The 21,484-nt window shown below is 39.2% G+C and overlaps 1 protein-coding gene across 1 annotated transcript in view; it reads left to right on the top strand.

The window, feature by feature from the left end:
* Window positions 1-21,484, top strand: part of LOC103067910 (solute carrier family 9 member C1-like) — a 133,749-nt gene that overhangs the window by 17,388 nt on the left and 94,877 nt on the right. The window contains exons 4-5 of the mRNA XM_088145101.1: window positions 16,495-16,660; window positions 20,720-20,836. Of these exons, the coding sequence (XP_088001227.1) occupies window positions 16,495-16,660; window positions 20,720-20,836 (283 nt within the window). The remainder of the gene's footprint in view (window positions 1-16,494; window positions 16,661-20,719; window positions 20,837-21,484) is intronic.

Below are 21,484 nucleotides of genomic sequence, written 5' to 3'. Positions count from 1 at the left end.
AGGTTACATGCAAGTATCTCTTCTTCCCATAACCCATTCCTTATCCCTATGTAAATCCATAAATCATTAACATTTCAGTCCTGGTGTCAGCAAAAAGTCCATATGGGTTCCCAGAATTTTATAGAAACATGTCTTAGTTTAACCTTGGTCAAACAAACAAACAAACTTTGTACTCCTTCCTTTTGCTTCTAGCAATCTTGATATTTCATTCATTCAGATGTTGTCATAGGATTTGAACTCTCTTCAATTTTTCTTTTTCCCATCTCAAAAACTTCTTTGAGGCTTTAGTAAACCTCTTTTGTAAATCATTATCTTTTGTAGGTAATCATTATTCAGGTCATTCTCTTGGCTTGTCATAGGTATTTCCATCATCTCTGTCTTATAATCTACAATTTTCCCCCCAGTATTTCAACACTTTCTGTATATTCTAATATTTCTGCATCAGATGAAGTTTGTTTCAGCTCGTTATCCTGTAGATCTTCCAAGGTATTCTCTTTGACATCTGTCATTTTCTTTAACATCTTTTGAACATTTTGTTGTTGTTGTTCTGTCGTTAAGTCGTGTCCGACTCTTTGTGACCCCATGAACCATATTGCGCCAGGCCTTCCTGTCCTTCACTGCCTCCCTGAGTTTCATGCTCATTGCTTCAGTGATGCTATCTAACCATCTCATCCTCTGCCATCCTCTTCTCCTTTTGCCTTCAATCTTTCCCAGCATCAGGGTCTTTTCCAAAGAGTCCTCTCTTCGCATTAGGTGACCAAAGTATCTGAGCTTGAGCTTCATTATCAATCCTTCCAATGAGCAATCAGGGTTGATTTCCTTTAAGATTGACTGGTTTGACCTCCTAGCAGTCCAAGGGACTCTTAAGAGTCTTCTCCAGCACCACAGTTCAAAGGCGTCAATTCTTCGGCGCTCAGCCTTCTTTATGGTCCAGCTCTCACAGCCATACATTACTACTGGAAAAACCATAGCTTTGACTATGCGGATCTTTGTTGGCAAGATGACGTCTCTGCTTTTTAATATGCTATCTAGGTTTGCCATAGCTTTCCTCCCAAGGAGCAAGCGTCTTTTAATTTCATGGCTGCAGTCTCCGTCTGCGGTGATCTTGGAGCCCAAATAAATGAAGTCTGTTATGCTTCCATTTCTACCCCTTCTATTTGCCAGGAACTGATGGGTCCAGATGCCATGATCTTAGTTTTTTTAATGTTGAGTTTCAAGCCAGCTTTCGCACTCTCCTCTTTCACCCTCATCAAGAGGCTCTTTAGTTCTTCTTCACTTTCTGCCATTAGGGTGGTATCGTCTGCATATCTGAGGTTATTGATGATTCTCCCTGCAATCTTAATTCCGGCTTGTGATTCTTCCACCCTGGCATTTCTCATGATGTACTCTGCATATAGGTTAAATAAGCAGGGTGACAGTATACAGCCTTGTCGTACTCCTTTCCCTATTTTGAACCAATCGGTTGTTCCATGACCGGTTCTAACTGTTGCTTCTTGGCCCGCATACAGATTTCTCAGGAGACAGGTAAGATGGTCTGGTACCCCCATCTCTTTAAGAATTTGCCACAGTTTGTTGTGATCCACACAATCGAAGGCTTTTGCATAGTCAATGAAGCAGAAGTAGATATTTTTCTGGAACTCTCGTGCTTTCTCCATGATCCAACGAATGTTGGCAATTTGATCTCTAGTTCCTCTGCCTCTTCGAAACCCACCTTGTACATCCGGTAGTTCTCGGTTCACGTACTGCTGAAGCCTAGCTTGTAGGATTTTGAGCATAACCTTGCTAGCATGTGAAATGAGTGCAATTGTGCGATAGTTTGAGCATTCTTTGGCATTGCCCTTCTTTGGAATTGGAACATAAACTGACCTTTTCCAATCCCGTGGCCACTGTTGCGTTTTCCAAACTTGCTGGCATATTGAGTGCAGCACTTTAACACCATCATCTTTTAGTATTTTAAATAACTCAGCTGGAATACTGTCATCTCCACTAGCTTTGTTGTTAGCAATGCTTCCTAAGGCCCACTTGACTTTACTCTCTAGGATGTCTGGCTCAAGGTCAGTGACCACACCAGCATGGACATCAGAGACATTAAGATCTTTCTTGTATAGTTCTTCTGTGTATTCTTGCCACCTCTTCTTAATCTCTTCTGCTTCTGTTAGGTCCCTGCCTTTTTTGTCCTTTGTCATGCCCATCTTTGCACTAAACGTTCCTTTGATATCTCTAATTTTCTTGAAGAGATCTCTAGTCTTCCCCATTCTATTGTTTTCCTCAATTTCTTTGCATTGTTCATTTAAGAAGGCCTTCTTATCTCTCCTTGCTATTCTCTGGAAATCTGCATTCAGTGGCTTATATCTTTCCCTTTCACCCTTGCTTTTCACATTCCTTCTTTCCACAGCTATTTGTAATGCCTCATCAGACAGCCATTTTGGTTTCTTGCATTTCTTTTTCCTTGGGATGGTTTTAGTTGGTGCCTCCTGTACAATGTTACAGACCTCCATCCATAGTTCTTCAGGCACTCTGTCTACCAAATCTAATCCTCTAAATCTATTCATCACCTTCACTGTGTACTCACAAGGAATATGATCTAAGTCATACCTGAGTGGTCTAGTGGTTTTCCCTACATTCTTCAATTTAAGCCTAAATTTTGCAGTAAGAAGCTCATGATCTGAGCCACAGTCAGCTCCTGGTCTTGTTTTTGCTGTCTGTATAGAGCTTCTCCATCTTTGGCTGCAAAGTATGTAATCAATCTGGTTTCAGTATTGACCATCTGGTGATGTCCATGTGTAGAGTCGTCTCTTGTGTTGTTGGAAAAGAGTGTTTGCTATGACTAGCTTGTTCTCTTGACAGAACTCTTATTAGCCTTTGCCCTGCTTCATTTTGTGCTCCAAGGCCAAACTTGCCTATTATTCCGATTACTCCTTGACTTCCTACTTTAGCATTCCAATCCCCTATGATGAAAAGGACATCTTTTTTTGGTGCTAGTTCTAGAAGGTGTTGTAGGTCTTCATAGAACCAGTCAACCTCAGCTTCTTCGGCATCAGTGGTTGGGGCATAGACTTGTATTACTGTGATGTTGAATGGTTTGCCTTCGATACGCACTGAGATCATTCTGTTGTTTTTGAGGTTGTACCCCATTACTGCCTTTCCCACTCTCTTATTGACTATGAGTGCAACTCCATTTCTTCTAAGGGTTTCTTGGCCACAGTAGTAGATATAATGGTCACCCGAATTAAATTCACCCATTCCCGTCCATTTCAGTTTGCTGATTCCCAAGATGTTGACGTTCAATCTTGTCATCTCATGTTTGACCACATCCAGCTTGCCTTGGTTCATAGATCTTACATTCCAGGTACCTATACAATATTATTCTTTACAGCATCAGACCTTCTTTTCACTTCCGGGTACATCCACAGCTGAACGTCCTTTTGGCTTTGGCCCAGCCGCTTCACTCTTTCTGGAGCTACTTGGAAATGCCCTCCGCTCTTCCCCAGTAGCATATTGGACACCTTCCGACCTGAGGGGCTCATCTTCCGGTGTCATATCTTTTAGCCTTTTAACATTGTCCATGGGGTTTTCTTGGCAAGTATACTGGAGTGGGTTGCCATTTCCTTCTCCAGTGGATCACATTTTGTCAGAACTCTCTGTCATGACCTGTCCGTCTTGGGTGGCCCTGCACGGTATAGCTCATGGCTTCACTGAGTTACGCAAGCCCCTTCGCCACAACAAGGCAGTGATCCATGAAGGGGCTTTTGAACATAGTCTTTCTATAGAAGCAGACATCATTGCTGACATTGTAGCTGCTAGTTTCTGTCCCCATTCTTCAAATATCTCCTGGAGTATTTCTAATGTCATACCATTTTCTGTCATTTTGTCTCAGTGCTGACCAAAGACAAAAGGCAAGCCTGTCTTTTTTTTCCTTTTTCCTTTTATGCCTGCAATCTTTAGTCCCCTCTAGTGTCCAGTTTCTGAAATCATGAAGTCTCAAATTTCTGTTATGACTTAAGGCAGACTAAACAATTTGGTTTCCATGAAGGCACTGTTTATTTATATAATTATTTCCAAAATCTTATAGCAAAAGTCCTAATAATTGAAATTCATCTGGTCCCTTAATTCTTTTATAGCTTTCTTGGATTAAAGTCTTATTTAGCTTTTTGCTGTTTATTTCAAATTCTTTAAATTCTTAAGCTTACAGAAAAGGAACAAGCTCTACTGGACAAGCCTGAAATTTTATTTATTTATTTAATCACACTTATATGGCCACCAATCTCACAAGAAGGAACTCTGGATGGTGTACAACAATCAATAAAAACAACAAATATATTGAACAAACAAACTGATTTGCGTGTGAATTTAAAAATGACAAGAATGATATGGAAAAAGATATACTGGGTATACAAATGGAACCAATTGATGTTTTAGTAATTAAAAGGGACATACAAATAACAAGAGGGGGACGCGGTGGTGCAGCAGCTTAATGATGCTGAAAGTTGCCAGCCAGTAATGGCTGACGCTTCAGCGGTTCGAGTCCAGCCTTCGCGTTAAACAGGGTGAGCTCCTGTTTCCTCCCCAGTTCCTGTCAACCCAACAGGTCGAAAACTCACGTGAGTAGATAAATGGGTACTCTCATTCCGGTGGGAGGAAAAATGCTGGTGGCGCCTTGGAAAAAAGGAGTCGGGAGCAGTTGCCGGTAAAAACGCGAAACCGCGCTCGACCAAAAAGGGCGCGAAGCTATGGAAACCCCGCCTCCTGCGTGCGCCAGCTGGGCTCTGCTCTAGGAAGGAGGCTCTGGCAAACCACTTCCAAAACACTTGCCTTGAAAACTGCAAGGACTCGTCCATGTAGTCACTGCAGAGTCAGTAATGACTGAGCGCAGATAAAAAAACCAACAACAAATAACAAACCAGTACAGTGATTTGGACAATTTTTCTATACTGGATTTACAGAAGACACCTGTTAAAGCTTTGGAGGATTTTCTGAGAAGGTTGTATGGAATAAAAGAAGGGTAGCTTCCATCTAACAGGTCTCCTTTAAGAACTGGCCATAAATCCTCCCTTTCACCTGCAGCAAGAGACTCTTCAGTGGGCAACACCTGGAAGCTGCTCGTAGTCCAGGGAAGTTAAGTTGATGTTTGGCATCTGATTGACTTTTCCTTTGCCTTTTGGAGGTTTATGACTCTTCCCCTTAGTAATTGCTTTTTCAGCAGCTCCAGAAAGGGACAATTTGGACTCAGAGATTGTTTGACAAGGCTGGGCCGGCCTGCGCTGATGTAAAGTAAGGAATTTGCCTCGCTTGAGTGGGCATGGAAGCATAATATCCTTGGATTGCCCTGTTATGTTTTAACCTTCCTGATGAATAAAAGCGGACTAATACATGAAGATAAAGGTGCATGGCATCTTCTCGATACAGTGTTTGGAGAAGTGAGACGGAGAAGCTATCCCTGAGTACCTTTTAGCTCATACAAAGGTACAAAGAAAAAATGAAAAGAGAAACCAAGTTCTAGGACAGTATTTGAAGGGATTAAAAACTAAGATTGTTAAAAGTACAGGGGAGGAATATAAAATCGATTTAAAGGTTAAAATAGATATGTAACTATCTCTAGTAACCCTTAATGGCCTTTTGCTGACCAGGAATGGATGAGGCTTTAAGACTTTGTTTATAGATAAAAGATGAGATATGGGAAGAAGAGAGCATTTGCTATATTTCAAGAGAAGGGGATAAATTACTAAAATTGTTTATGCTTGTGATGAAGGCAGAAGTTGCTTCTTTATATATTTCTTTTTTTCTATTTTTTCTTTCTATTCTTTTTTGTTTTCTTTTTCTGCACTTTCTATTTTTTTCTTTTTCTATTTTTCTTAGTTTGTATTTTTATCTTTTCAGTTGTAATCTTTAATAAAATTTTTATTAAAAAAAAAGTGAGGTTAGTGAACCCAGTGCCTGTCAGGTTCAGCCTAAAGAACTCCAAGAGACAATGCAAATACAGTTCTGTTGCGTTTATTAGCTCCAACCTCAAGACAGAAATCTCTCCAGACTGAACCCTAGTTCCCAAGCCAGCCAGCCACAACACTGTGAATTCCTTAAGGAGGTGCCAGCCTCATCTTCTTGAACTTCCCACGCTCCTGTTGGGGGCTAAGAACATGCTTATCTCCCTGAGCCTGGCTTTCATAAGTCCATTCCTTCACAGTGGCCTTTAAAAGGCTCTAATGTGGTTGAGAGCATGATGGCTTCCCTCCATCTCCCAGCACTCAAACCCATGGGAAACTGCTATCCTATGGTCTCATGAGGAGCAGCATCCAGAGCACAAGTGGGGAATCTCCTATCCTCTCCTTATTCGGAGAGGTTCTGTGAGAGCAGTCTACTCGCCGGTCCTTCAGTCATGGCTGCAACATCGTCTCCACTTGTTTGGAGACATGCTAGGTTGCCATTCCTCACCAAAAGTCTCAACATAAAACATTTGTTTGGCTGTCTGCATGAAAGCATGGATATGTGACAAATCAGCAAAAAGGCTGCAGTCATGCCACAGAGTTGTTGGGATGTCAGTACTGGTGGAAAGATCACAAATGGGCTTTCAACAGCCTATTAATAAGTTCCTTTATTGAATTAGGAAGAAAAGCTATGATTTCTGCATATCCAAACTTTCTCAGACTAAGACATTCTTAGGCATGCCAATAGAAACTGGGACTCAAAAATATGGTTTGCCCTCTTTATTCGTTTTTGTTCACAAACATAGCAGACAATACAATTCTGAGATACAGATTTGGGGACCTAAAAGGAGATTAGTTGGTGTTCTTTGGTAACATTCCTACTAATAAATCATTCCGGTGTAATTTGTTCTGTTGTAATCCTTTATGCTTTTTTCATTCTGCTCCCCCTATATTTTGGTCAGTGGAATTCAGGGTACTTATATTAGGATATGTGTAAGTAGTAACTTTATCTTGATGGGTTTACCACTCTTCACTGGTATTTTGAGCAGCTGATTACCTTGTTCAAGTAATTAACCATTTGGCTAATTTGGGAGAAGCTTCTTGGAGGAAGGAAGAAGTATAATTGTTATAATAAAGAAATCAAATAAATTGATAGTGCTTCTTTATAGTACTCTCTGCTGTCACTCATGGATTTTGTGCCTAGTTTGTGAATCTTTTATGGGCTAGAGCTTTGGGAGATATTTCATTGCCATCCGATCAATGTGCATTGAAAGGTACGCTGGCTTTTTATTTTCCTGTTTGGTTCTTTTTCAGTAGCCACAGCTAGATCATCAGGAAAAAAAATTTCTCTATTCTTTCTTTTTCAGCCTTTTAGATTACTAGTAGTCCTCACTTGGGGGACATGGTGCAGCGGCTTAATGACGCTGAAAGTTGCTGGCCAGAAATGGTCAACACTTCAGCGGTTTGAGCCCAGATCCGCGCGGCAGAGCGAGCTCCTGTCTAATCCCCAGCTTCTGCAAACCCAGCAGCTCGAAAGCTTCCGCGAGTAGATAAATGGATACTCTCACCCCAGTGGGAGGAAAAATGCTGGCGGCGCCTTGCACGGGAGATGGGACCAGTTGCTGGTATGCCTGAAAACGGCACAAAGCAACAGAAAACCTTGCCTCCCTGCGCTCACCAGCTGGGCTCCGCTCTAGGAAGGAGGCAATGGCAAACCACTTACGAAACACTTTGCCATGAAAACTGCAGGGACTCGTCCAGTCACCACAGAATTGGTAATGATGGAGTGTGGATAAAAAAAAAAAAGTCCTCACTTACTGACCACAATAGGGACCAGCAACTCTGTTGCTAAGTGTTGCATTCGTTAAGTATGATATCATGTGACCATGCCAACTTACAACGTCATTTCTGGCTGCTGTTGTTAGCAAGTCCTGCATGGTCATTAGGCACAACATCACTTGATTGCCGTTTGTGACCTCCTGCTTACTTCCCCATTGACTTTCCTTGTCGGAAGCCAGTTCTGTAGGTCGTGGATGGCAATCATGTGACTGCAGGATGCTGCGACCATCATAAATGCGAGCCAGTTGCCAAGCACCTGAATTGCAATCACATGACTATGGGGATGCTGTGACAGCTGCAAGTTCAAGGACCAGTTGTAAGCCTTGTTTTTCAGTGCTGTCATAACTTCGAACAGTCACTGAATGAGTGGTCAGTAAGCAATGACTACCTGTATATTTTACCTGTTCTTTTACCTGTTCTTGGACTTTTCTGTATCACTGTGAACAAGTTCTTCCAGATGGTTCTTTGAAGCATATTGCTCAAAATGTGTTATTTTCTGTAAATGTTCTTATGACAGTAAATTGCTGCTGATGGATAGCCACGTGTGTTCCTACTTTGTTGAGAGAAAACTGGGTGATCCTTGCAGATATTATCAAACTTTTACTGGACAACATGATGTCATGTCTCTACAGAGGAATCCTCATCAGAGGATATGAATAAATAATTGGACATGCTGTAAGCCCCACATATGATAAAACTAGGTCCTATGTCATACTACCCCAGAACACAGGGCTGTTCAAGGTAAAGGATGAAATTCTAATGAACCCATAGATGTTTGAATGTGCACATTTAATTATGCCGTTTGCATCCCAAGCGCAGATGTTCTCATGAATAAGGAATAACTAGTCTAAGGAAGTAGAGACCTATTCTTGAATAGATCATTTGGCAAGAATGGAGGAGGGCATCCTGTAGGGCAGAGATTTTCAAACCATTCTTTGAAACCTTGGGGTTCTGCGAGAACTTGATGGGGTTCTATGAGAGACTAGGGGCAAAAAAAAAAGTTCATTTGAACTCAGCTAACTTTTTATCTCTAGAGCTTGGCCTCCTAATCAGGGGTTCTGAAAAATTCTGAACCCTGCTGTAGTAGATTCGTTTTTTGTACATAGAATCCAGATTTTAACCATCACTGAGAAGGAAGCAATTGTTCCTCAGTTCTAGTCCTGCCTAATTCTGTGGTTTGGGTCCTGACTTGTCTGTTACGGTAACAGTGCACAGATGCCAACTGCTTCACACTCTGAGAAAGAAATAGCTCTTAGTTATGAAATAGGGAAGGAGGGAAAAAAAGACTTTGGACTGTTCTAGAGTTTGTAGTAGTTATTTTTCTTCATTATTAAGGCCTTTTCTAATGTCTGCTTTGAAAATATTTTATCAGTGCTTTGACTGGTGGGTGGAAGAGCTCTTGTTTGAGTATTGGTCTGGATAAAGTCTCATTGGCCAGGGCAAATGGCTGTTCCTTCTGCCTGTGATAGTTGGATAGATAGATGATAGCTCTTTTATTACAGTCATAGAACAGCAAAAACAGTATAAAACAAAATTTACAACCAATTTAATAACTGGATTTTTTGATTGAAGGATAAGAGGGGAAGGGGAGGTATCTCTCATATCAAGGGGCTAAACATGAAATTTCATACACAGCAGATAGTTGTTTGCATCAATTCTTGGTTAAAATCTTCTGTCATGAGTATATATGTGCTAGAATGTAAAGGCTGCAACAAATTCAACAAATTGACTTTTGCCAGATATCTGTCTGGGTATAGACATGAGTAGAAGGAATGTAAATATTAATTAACACCAGGGAGATATATCTACATTTGAATAATGCAGTCATTGCATATTGGTCCAGTGTTCATATATTTCAGCTTGTAGTATTACAGAGATAAACAGATTTAAGTCCCCAACACAATCTACCATCCTCAGAAATTAAGGCTGTAAAAAAGATTTGGATATAAAACAGGCTAAAGCCATATTTCCTGTAAAGTATCATATTTAGAAATATAATTTTAAAATACATAATGTATTGTCTCAGAATGCCAACTTAAAACATTCTATGAGATAATGGACAATGAGGAGAGTTAGAGAACTTACTGAACATAGGAAGGCTGAGCTATTTGGGGCTCCCCTTCATCTGCATTTAGAGTGCATGGTGCCTGGTCATTCAGTAACAGTTGCTGATTCCCTTAATTCACACTCATGTAAAATGGAATTAGAACAATCTCCACGTTGAGTAGCTAAGGCCTCCAAGACCAGCTGGCAAGGGTCTCCTTCAAATGCTAGTAGATCTAAGCCCAACAGTTGTAGAGGTATATCAGGCAACCATTGAGATGATCACTTTGGTCTGAATCCATCAGGTATAGTTGGCAGATAGGAATCTTGTGACAAAATAAAAACAGGTTCTTGCATATTTCCTTTTGTTAAGCCCATTGCCTCTTATCATAGCTCCTGTGTGGGTTCACAGCCTAATTCTGATGGTGTCTTCTAACAGTCTTTTGGCTCTATTGCCTTCCTTTTCCACTGAACTACCTTTGAGGTCTGCTTTTGATAATATAAAAAGCCAGATCAGATATCTTTCCCATGATCTCTGGGGAAAAGATCTCTAATAGGTAATGCTTATCTTGATTGTCAAATCCACATTATTATTCTGGGAACCATGGCAGATATAATTTGGTTGTAGTATTGAACCTATAACGGTTGGGGACTTTTTCTTCCACTGATGCAACCAATATCAATGATGACTCCTGCTCTGCAGTTTCTACCAAATTCAGTTAGATATTGTTCATACTGTCTTGCTTCAAATTATCATGCCTTCTTTTTTTTTGGTTGATAGTGATCTTAAACTGCCTACTGTTAGCCATTGTATTGATTTGTGATGATATGATGTATTAACTATCCCATGTTTCATACCACTTTTTGATCATACAAAGATATGAAGTGATTATGTGGCAGATGTAGCAGTAATCAGCATATTTTAACACTTCAAATGTATATAATATTTGGGGCAGAGTTTTAAAAGACTGGATTAAGTCAATGTTATGCAACAGTTGGGACATTACTTCACCTGCATTTAGATCTGGAAATATCCCTGGCTGAACTTCCTTCTTTTAGTTCCCATGTGCCTCTATTAACTCAGATCCAGAGGTCCTGCTTATCAGGTCTTGAAGATAAAATAAAATGTTAACTAGTTCCCATCATTTTGGGAATAAAAAAAGTGGGAATTGACTTTTTCTCCTTTGACATTAGTGCCACCTTGTGGTTCAAACCTTGTGGTTTGAAAGAGTACCTTCACAAATAAGGTGAGCAAAAACCTTTGTCTCTGATTTTCCTCTCCAAATCTCATCCTCTGGGGAGGTAATTCTCTTTAGCTACTCAGCCACAGAAGAATAAAACAAAAGCCCTGTTGCAGAGTCTTTCAGTCACCTTCATCAGAGAAGAGCTAACTGCTGAGCAGGAAATAATCTCTTCAGGGCTTTCTCATATTTTCTTGTGCTTTTCAAAAACTGAACTCTCAGAGGTTCCCTCCATAGGTACTCAACTTGCCCATAGGGTAGATGATTTCCCCCCCCCAAAGTATCTGCTTTCAAGGATCTTTTCCTCAGTGCCATCTTGCAAGCAAGCAAGAAAGTGCATGCAAGCCAATCTTGAGATAGACAAAATCATGGTCGGGGAATATTCTTTTTCTCTGAGTTTAAATTTCCAGGACCATATGAATAAAGTATATGTGAGTGAATTAGTTGGTGACAGTTAGTAAAAGTTAGTAAGTGAAAGTGAGTTGGGATTACAGTTGAGATGTTATCTGGTGAATTTGGAAGTTATGGGTCTTTGCTATATCATAAAGTGATGGAATTATTAAGACAGTGGAAAAGAAAGCAAGAGAAAAAACAGGGGCTTTTTAAATGTCATACAGGAAAAGTAGAGATTGCACACAGACCAATGTGAGAGGGACTTCTGGGGAAGCAATGGCGGACTGAAGACTCGCAGAGCCAATGACTGCGGCAGAAAGAGGAGCTAGTGAATGGTTTGGCTCCTCAGAATTCATCTCTGGAGCAAGAAAGAACCAGGATCACCCACAAGTGCTCCATACAACGGCTCCCCATGAGGAGACCATAGGACAGTGGTCTCCAGGGGGTTTTAGAGCTCTGGGAGCTGGGGGAAAGTCATCTCACCTAAACCGAGATTCGGCGCCTTCAAAAGGACGCTGGGTACACATACTTCCTTTCTTAACCACTTTAGGAAATTGCTTGTTAATGGCTTTTTGGATGATAAGAACCTTCAGAAGGGCAGGTTTCATTACACTGGGTGAGTTTCCTTCTATCCTTATTTATTTATTTATTAAATTGCTCTTATAATAACAGAAAAAGAAAAAAAGGGAACAAAACACAAAGATACATATATTGTCAAATAAAAATACATAACAAATGCTTAAAAAAGAAATAAGTGAAAGAATACTACAGAAAAAATATAAAATATAATACGTTGTTATAGCATTATAATTCTATATATATTCTAATACAAACATTATATATATATATATATATTTCTAATACATTTATATAACTATCATGCCTTTTTTTTTTAACTTACTGTATTTTGCATAAATGAATCCCATATGTCATTGTATTTATCCATACAAAGTCTGTATAGGCAATCTGCTCATAGGTGGCAAGTGTAATCAGGTCTTCAATCCATTGAGTAAATGGGGCCATGATTTATCTTTCCAATGCTGCAGTATAACTCTTTTAGCCATAGTAAGGGCATGGATAACCCATTTACTTTGTGCAGTTATCAGATTGCATGTACTAGGTATATAATTCAAAAGAATATTATCCTCTGAGAATTTTAGTTTTTGTTGCACAGTCACATTTATATGGTATACTACTTTCTCCCAAAACTTAGTAAGTATAGGACATTGTAAAAACGTGTTTTAAAGAAGCATTGTCCTTATTACATCTCCAACAAGATGTGTTAATCCTTTTCTATACAAACATAATGGAGTCCAATAAATTCTAAATATTATTTTTTGTTGTATAAGTCATAGTTTAAGATCCATTGACACTCTTGCTATAGAAGTTAAGACACTCTCCCATTGTCTAGGCAATATAGGAACCTCTAATTCTTTATTAAATAGAATTATTTTAGAATAAATAACAAAAGGGTGACTAGAACTTTGATTTTGGAAAGTTATAAATGGATTAGGGGGCCAGATGGACTTGAAATAAGATTTTGAAATTAATTACAAGAATATTTCCTGTGGGTTGTTTAAAATGTTTTATATATGTATGTATGTATATGAAGATTTTGAAACTAACTGTAAGAAACCTTTCCATGGGAAAATGTTGTTGATTAGGAAAAAAAACATGATAAGAGGGAATTTTGAAGGTTGATTAGAGGGAACCAGAAAGAACTAAAGATTATAATTAAAGAAGGAGAAACCCGTTAATACACAATGGAGCAATATTATTTAAATGTGAAAGAATTCAAAGATATTTGGGAACTATTATAAAAATGGATTCAAAAGAAGTTATGGAAGAGAAGCAGATTTTACTGGATAAAACAGACTAGGCTGATTTGAATGTGGCTCTGAAAATGGATTTTAAAATATCAGGCTACAAAAATGATATGGAAAATGATGTTACACTGGATTTACAAATGAAACCAGCTGATGACTTAATAATTATAGGGGACATAATAATAATAAACAGAAGAGTGACTTGGATAGCTTTCTTATCTTGGATTTACAAAAAAGACATGTTAAACTTGTGAAGGAGTTTCTGAGAAAAGGCAAAGAGAAAAATGATAAGAAATCAACTTCTGGGATGCTATTTGAAGGGATAAAGATCAAGATTCTTAAAAGTAAATGGAAGGAATACAAAGTGGATTTATTTGATCAAAGTTAAAATATATATGTTGTTTCTGGTAGCTCTTAATGGATTTTTCTTGACTAGGCCTGAATGACGAGGCTTTAAAGTTATGTGAAGAAGAGATTTTTTATTGTATTTTCAGAGAAAGCGATAAGTTACTGTGTTAAAAGGAAAGTAATATGAAACTGATTTGATTAAAGTTAAAATATATATGTTGTTATTTCTGGAACTCTTAATGGACTTTTGCTGATTAGAACTGAATGAAAAGGCTTTATAATTTGTTTATAGATAAGAGATGAGATATGGGAAGAAGAGATCTTTTGTTGAAATACCAGAGAAGGTGATAAGTTACTGAAATTGTACTTGAAGGGGAGAGTCGTTTCTTTGTATATCTTTTTTCCTTTTCTCAGCAATTTTTCTTTTTATATTTTTCTTAGTTTGTATTAGTTTTTTAACTTTGTATTTTAAAATTTTAATAAAAAATATTATTAAAACAACTTGTGTGAGAGCTTGATTTGGGGACTGGCTTAATATGCGGGAAGGTGAAGTGAATTTGGGTGTTTTGGTATGGTTGGGCCTATGATGGCTGCTGAGGGACTTGTCAATTTCAGCCTTTGGCTAACTTGCCTTTGGATTTTGATTATGTCTGGTTTATCTAACAGTTTGTATTTTGTGTACGAACCTTGCTTATTTCCTTACTTTGTTGTGAGTACTTGACTCTGTCCCTGACAAGTCACATTCCAAACAGGATAGTAGAAAAGGAAATAATATATTGGCTATATGATAACTTCTGCAAGAAAGCTCTTCAGGGACAAGTCCAAAAATAATAGCTCCATGTAAGATATTTATCTTTTATTTGATTCCAGCTTTGTCCATAATCAATGTAATAGTGGAGTTGGTTCTCCCTGGTTTGAGCAATGTGGTTCCTTTAGAGCAGGTCTGCACAACTTGTAGAGGGTAAAGGGCCATACTGATAATTAAAAATAACTGCAGGCTGCAAAGGAATACCTGTTTGTTGGCTAGCAGAGCAGCAGTGGTGCTGGAGCTAGTGGCGGCAGTGAGGCTTGGAGGCACTTGGTAGCATGTCTTTTGGGGTGTTGGTGAATTTATTGGCTTTTTTAAAAAGACAAGACTGCTTGGTGGGCCGCATGCAGCCCGTGAGTGGTATGTTGTACAGGACTGCTTTAGAGAATAGTTGGCAGTTTCTTTCAGAAACTGTCTTGATGTTGACGGCTCTGCAACTTTGAGATGGTCTGCTAAGAACAGGTTGATGGATGTAACACACTGGCTGAATTAATAACATTGGATCTAAGTTAACTGTAAAGCTCCTTACCAAATTGGTTTCAAAGTGGCATAATTCAAGCACTGTGGATACATGTAAGAAAAAAAAAAGGCTGATGGAGATCCTTCTACTGTTTTTGAAGTAGATCTTGGGACCAAGATAAAAATAATCTGGGGATCATATTTCCATTTAGTATTTTTTCTCTCTTTTCATATTAATCTTGGAAATGCGAATATGAACTCGTTGCAGATCCCAATAAGAGCAGTATAGATTGTCCTGTTACTTGAGATTGTCCAGCCAGTTCTAGCTAATTACACTGGAGAAAGAGATAATTGAACTTATATCCGAAGAGCCATCTTTTTTTTTCTTTCTGTCAGATGCATTATGTTCATCTTAATTCTTCTCCACAATAGTGTTGTTGATGTTGTTCCAAATATTATCCTCTTGCTGAACATATTCCATACATGCAACTGTGACGAACCAAATATGTATAACTGTTTCTGTCAGGCCCAGCCCAAGAACAACGAGGAGAAAGTCCAGTCCAGTATAGTTCCTTTATTTGCTTACATCCTAAAGACAGAATCTCGCCAGACTAAATCTATGCTAAAGCAACTAGTGGATATACCCCGTGAGACTCTAGGGAGGGGCTAGCCTAAACCTCTTCTTCTCACGGTCTTGCTCCGGGCTGAGAAAGCGCTTGCTTTGTACCCTCTCCTGGAATGCACTCCTTCCCTCCTGATAGCCTTGATCTTCCATTCCAGTATCCTCCTCACACATACCTTCCATTACAGTTTCCTATGTTCTGGTGGTCTATTGTATCAAATATAAACAGGATGTGTGTGAAGTGTGAATATTCTGGGTTTATAACTTTGCTAGATGAATCGCTCATTGGTAAGTAGAGGTAGTCCTCACTTAATGACCCAAACTGGGACCAGAATTTCCATTGCTAAGCAAAGCAGTTGTCAAGTGAAACATCACATGACTGGACCACTTTGCAATGGCAGTTCTGGTAGTCCTTAGGCAAGGACTGCACTGTCATTAGAGGAGGACCTCATGCTTCTCCTGTCCTTCCGTGCTCACTTCCATTTAAATTCCCCTCACCCACCTTGTGAAGGGCCAGCAGTTGCCTTGGCCAGACACACCTTGTCAGTAGTGGGAGGAAGAAGACAGCAGAAGACAGCAAGGGTAGGCAGCAGCGAAGTGCAAGGCAGCCAAAAGGGGAGAGATGAGGGGGGAGATAAGCAGGTGGGGGGAGTTGAAGTACATACTGTGTTCATAAACGTGGGTGGGCTGCCAAGGACCTGAACTTTGATCATGTGACCTGCAATGGGTGTAACTTTGAGGACTGGCCATAACTACAGTTCATTCAGTGCTGTCATAACTTTGAACAGTTGCTGAACAAATGGTTGTTAAGCAAGAACTATCTGTATGCAGTTTACATTTCAGTTAATATGAGGAAATTAAATCATATGTTTAATTGTATGTATTTGTTATCATAATGTAATGGCATTGTAGTTAGCAAATAATTTTTGAGATAACATAAATGAATTATAGCCATTTTAATTCCAAGAATATATGGATACATTGTTTTTTACAGGTGGTAATTCTAGCAGTTCCTGGATTTTTGATGAATTGTGCTTTCCTTGGATGGTTATTTTTTAAAATTAATAAACAGAATTGGTCTTGGGATGATAGCATGCTGTTTGGCATAATTCTTAGTACAACAGATCCTGTCCTTTCTGTGGCTTCTGTAAGAAACATTGGTAAGTAAAAATCTAATTTTAGTTTTATTACAATAATGAATCCTTTTGGGGATAGTGTATATTTAATGCATATAAGCAGATTTATGAGAAAATATTTAAACATGAAAGAAGTTAATATAATGTTAAACTATATACCAAAGCTTGGAATCTGACTGCTTATCAGGAACTATGATTGTATTGAGCATGGGAGGAAGCTAAAATAATAATACTGAGAAATTGGAAATATGATATTTCAGATGTCAGAGAATGGTTGTCGGAAATGTGTGATCTGTCTGTTTTGGAAAAGGCAATATTTTCTGTTAATCAAGAGATGCAGCAACAGGTGTTACTATGGCAGAGATTTTGTGATTTTTTACAGTATCTTGAACTGATCATATTATAGTGTGTATTCATTAGTTAACCAGTGACTACTGATAAATGTAAAATATAAGGTAGATTTTTTCTTCTTAATTTGTATTTTTAGTTTGTGTGTCTTTTATATTTTAAGATTCTTTTATTAATTATGTATGTATAATTTTTTTAGAAAATGTTTAAAAATTCAAATAAAAAAATAAACCCTCAGTAAAATCATAGCATTTGTAGCACAGTTTTTGTTAACTTCATGAGCTAAAGAAAGTTGATAATCAACCTTAACACAACAAAAATAGTGAAAAGACTAGGTTTGTCTTTTGACTATTTTTTTATTAAAGTTGATTATTAGTCAGACATGCTCATAATGCTAAATGATAAGCTCTGGAAAGGAACCTCTCCAGGTGAATAAAATAAACATTACTGTCTTTTCCTACAAGATCTGGCCTTTAGGTCATTACTATCTATAATAGTTTTGAGAAGGATAGCCATGTAAGTTTTAACAGCAGAGTCTCATCATATCTTAAACATATGGGGTGCTGGGACAGCCAAAACTCCAAGGACCAGTTGTAACCACCATTCATTCAGCTCCGTCATAACTTGGAACGGTTGCTGACCACATGGTCATAGGTCGAGGGCTACCTGTAGCCTGTAACCTTGCTTTGTTTTTCTGTGTTCTTTTGGTGAGGAGCCCAGTGATCACTTTACTGTAGTGGTGCTTGCCAATAAAAGATACATTGTTTCAACTATCTCCAATCACTTTGCTTCTTATTAAAGGGGGCATTTTCCGCACAAAGCAGTAAGGCAGTTTTGCCTACAACTTAAAAGCATACTCAGAAACTCAGGATTCTTCATTGTGGTCTCTAGGCATCACACAGGCATGTTTGAGAACCTTATGTAATTGACAGAGGTATCTGAATCAGGGGTGTCAAAGGATGAAAGTAGTGTCATAGTGAAGTGATGTAAACTCTTCCCTTTTTGTATGTATGGGTAGGTCCTCAGGTTATCACCTTGTTCAGCGACTGTTCAGAGTCATGATAGTGCTGTATGAGGGGGACTTACTACCGGTCCATGAAGTTGCAACCATCGTAGCGTCCCCATAGTCATGTGATCACGATTTGGGTGCTTGGCAACTGACTTGCACTTATGATGGTTGCAGTGTTCTGTGGTCAAGCAAACTCAATGGGAAAGCTGGCAGGAGGTCACGGGTTGTTCCCTCTGTTACACACGCTGCTCCCAGGTTCGGCTTATGGTCACCCACTCACACACTCACAGCCTGTTGAGGCACGTGGATCTTGTCAGCCCCTCTTGCTTTCTACCTGGGTTTCCAGATAGGTGCGGCTGGAGCAGACAGACACACAGCCCTGGTCAACAGCCGGGAAATAATTGGGGAAACACACAAATCACTCACACACGCACAGCCTGTTGAGGCACGCGGATCTTGTCAGCCCCCCTTGCTTTCTACCTGGGTTTTCCAGATAGGTGCGGCTGGAGCAGACAGACACACAGCCCTGGTCAACAGCGGGGAAATAATTAGGGATACACACAAATCACTTCCAACCGAACACTGGGGGACAAGAGGTTCTTTGTAATACACGGAGACCCAGTGAATTTAAAGTAACAGCAAAACTTTACTGGTTGCAAGGTACATTTGCTCTTTCTCATACACACACACACCCACGTCCTTCCCAACTAGGCTGCCAGGCACTAGGTAGAGGCACGGAAGCCGCCAAGTCTGGATGACTCAGATGACTCAAACGACTCAGAGTGGGAGGGCTTTGGGACCCCTTTTATCCCCAAAAGTACAAGTTGATGGGATTGGGGTGAGGGCTTCCATGTGCTCAGGCCCAACTTCCTTTTTCTGGTTCAGGTCCTTTGTTTTTTCCTTAATTTTTCTTAACAACCTGCTTCCTTCTTATCTACCTCCCTGAAGGGATCTCATAGATAAGATTCCTGGCTTTTGTCCTCTCTGCTTACGTGCCTGCTTCATCTTTAGGTTATGGCAGCTTCAGCCTAGTCTCACACCTCTCCCACTGCTTTTTTGCCTGCCCGTGGCAACCACCCGCAGTCCATAGCACCTGCCTATGGCACCCACCCACCCACACTCCATAGCCTGCCAGCAGCACCCACACACCTGCCTGTGGTCCATAGCACCTGTCTTTGGCACCCACCAACCCACCTCCACTGCATAGAGCCTGCCTGCGGCAGCCCCTCACCCTTAGCTCTCCCCCACAGCTCTCTCCTGCTGGCCTGCTTGCCTGGAACTCCTGCCTCTTCCTACGTCATGGTCATGTGAGGTCTGTGGTTAACAACCTGTGTTGTCCTGGGGTTATGACAGTAACCAGGACTGCTGGGATTGCTGTCATTAAGCAATGCAGTCACATGATGTCGTGTTTTATGACTGCATTGCTTAGTAATGAGAATTCCGATCCCAATTGCCATGATAACCTGAGGACTGCCTGTATGTTGTGTTGTCACATGCATCTGCTAAAGAGGTGGAGCTTGCAGCATTACATTGTTTTCATCATTTTGATGAACACACTAAACCCTGTGGATGCCTCCGATAGCTGAAAAAAATCTTTGGAGGGATCTCCATAGTGCACCTACTCATGGTTACAATTCCAATATTTCCCTCAGTTTCTTTTTGACCATGCATTGATAGGAACTTTCTCAATTTTTCTATTTAGAACTGTGCTGAAACTCTTAAATCTCTTTAATTCATTTATTTTTACTTCTACACTTCTCCAAATTGTTCTCTCCTTTTTGCTTTTATTTTCTTTCCTTTTTTAAAAAAAAAATCTTTGAGAGAGGTCATTAAGAATTAGGCAATATGGGCTCTGACTTGGGGCATTCCTACCATAACCAAATGCTATGATTTCAAGAGTACTTGCATAAGTGTTCTAAATATGGTGCTGAAATGCTCCCTGTTGATGGATACCCCAGGCTCTATTGTGTTTAGGAGCAGACCTTACTGTTATCTGTACCCACTGTAAAAAGCTGCTAAAACAGACAGGTCCAAATCACTTGTCACATCTGAAAAGGTAATTAATGGCTACAAGATTGATAGATTTCATGGAAGGTACATTAGGATTGATTTCAGTTTTATAAAATCAATCTTAGACTTTGAAAGGGCCATTTAGGTCATTAACTCCAAACTCCTGTTCACTGCTGGAGTACAGTTTAAAGCACTTTGACAAGATTATTTAGCCTCTTTAGAATATCCACTGAAGGGAAGCCCACTAACTCTTTGGATAATGTATATTCTAGGCAATATTCTTTCAGGTACTGTAATGTTGTCATATCTTCCCTAAGACTTCTCAGTGCTGATCATCCCCAATTACTTCAATTTAAGCAACTGGCATAGTGATTGTTCTACTTTGAATATAATTGAAGAAGTCCTTTTTTATTATTCTTAGCATCCTTTGCCAATTTCACCTCATTCTCTGCTTCAATCAGTCAGATATCCTCTTGTGGACAACCACAGAAATGACTTTGGAGACATTATATGCATGTGTATAGACTTACATTAAAGTGCTAATGGGATTTACATGGAGAAAATCATGATGCTGTTGTTTCATCATTGCTTTTTAGATAAAAATATAAATGCATCCAAACTGGGGTAATGCCCCTGTATTGTACATAAGATTCTTTACTTGTTAACATTAAAAGTGAATCTTAACTACATTACTTTTCATATTTTTTTTTCTTTAGGCCTTTCAAAAATAGTTATCAACTTAATTAAAGGTGAATCTTTGTTTAATGATGCAACCACAGTAATTATTTTTGAGTTATATAGGGACCTTGCACGTCAGACCCATCAGGAAGTGGGTATGTATCTATTTTATTTTAATTTTTCCTTGAATAGAATAAAATACTGTAATGCCATGATTCTCAACTGATACATTTTAAGTATATATTTGCGAGGCTATTTGAATTATAGTATTTAGTATGATATTAATCATTGTTCTCATGTTCCCTAATAGGGTCATGTAATGATAATCACTTTATTTGTTCACTCTGTTTGTATACTATGAAAAATAATCGCTGTATAGTATCTCAGGAAATATAGCAATAAATATAGATTCCGGAAACTGGATTGTGAAACAGGCATTTTATTTATTTTATTGGATTTAGATGCCTCCTGACTCCAAAATGACTCTGGGCACCTCAAAATCAATTAGAAAGCAGACTAAAAACACAGTGTCATATTGATAACAAGATAGCATCTGACCACTCAGTACAAACATTTACAAAAACTCATCAACTGAGGAAGTCCCATCCACCCTAATAGACGGTCTGGGAGAAAAATCAGTTTGTTTATTTATATGATTTATATAGCTGCCTATCCCAGACAAGTGACTCTGGGCGGCTCACAAGATTAAAACAAAGCCCAAACATAACCTTCTGGCACTCAAGGATACACTGTTAACCCCACTTACCATCAATAGTAGCAGAGCTCATCTATCTCCTGACAAA

Source organism: Python bivittatus, unplaced genomic scaffold, assembly GCF_059951505.1.
Source record: "Python bivittatus isolate LINGU-HERP-01145 unplaced genomic scaffold, Pbiv_v1 ctg000480_np1212, whole genome shotgun sequence".
In the NCBI taxonomy this organism is placed as follows: Eukaryota; Metazoa; Chordata; class Lepidosauria; order Squamata; family Pythonidae; genus Python; species Python bivittatus.
This window is presented reverse-complemented; position numbering and strand designations above follow the sequence as displayed.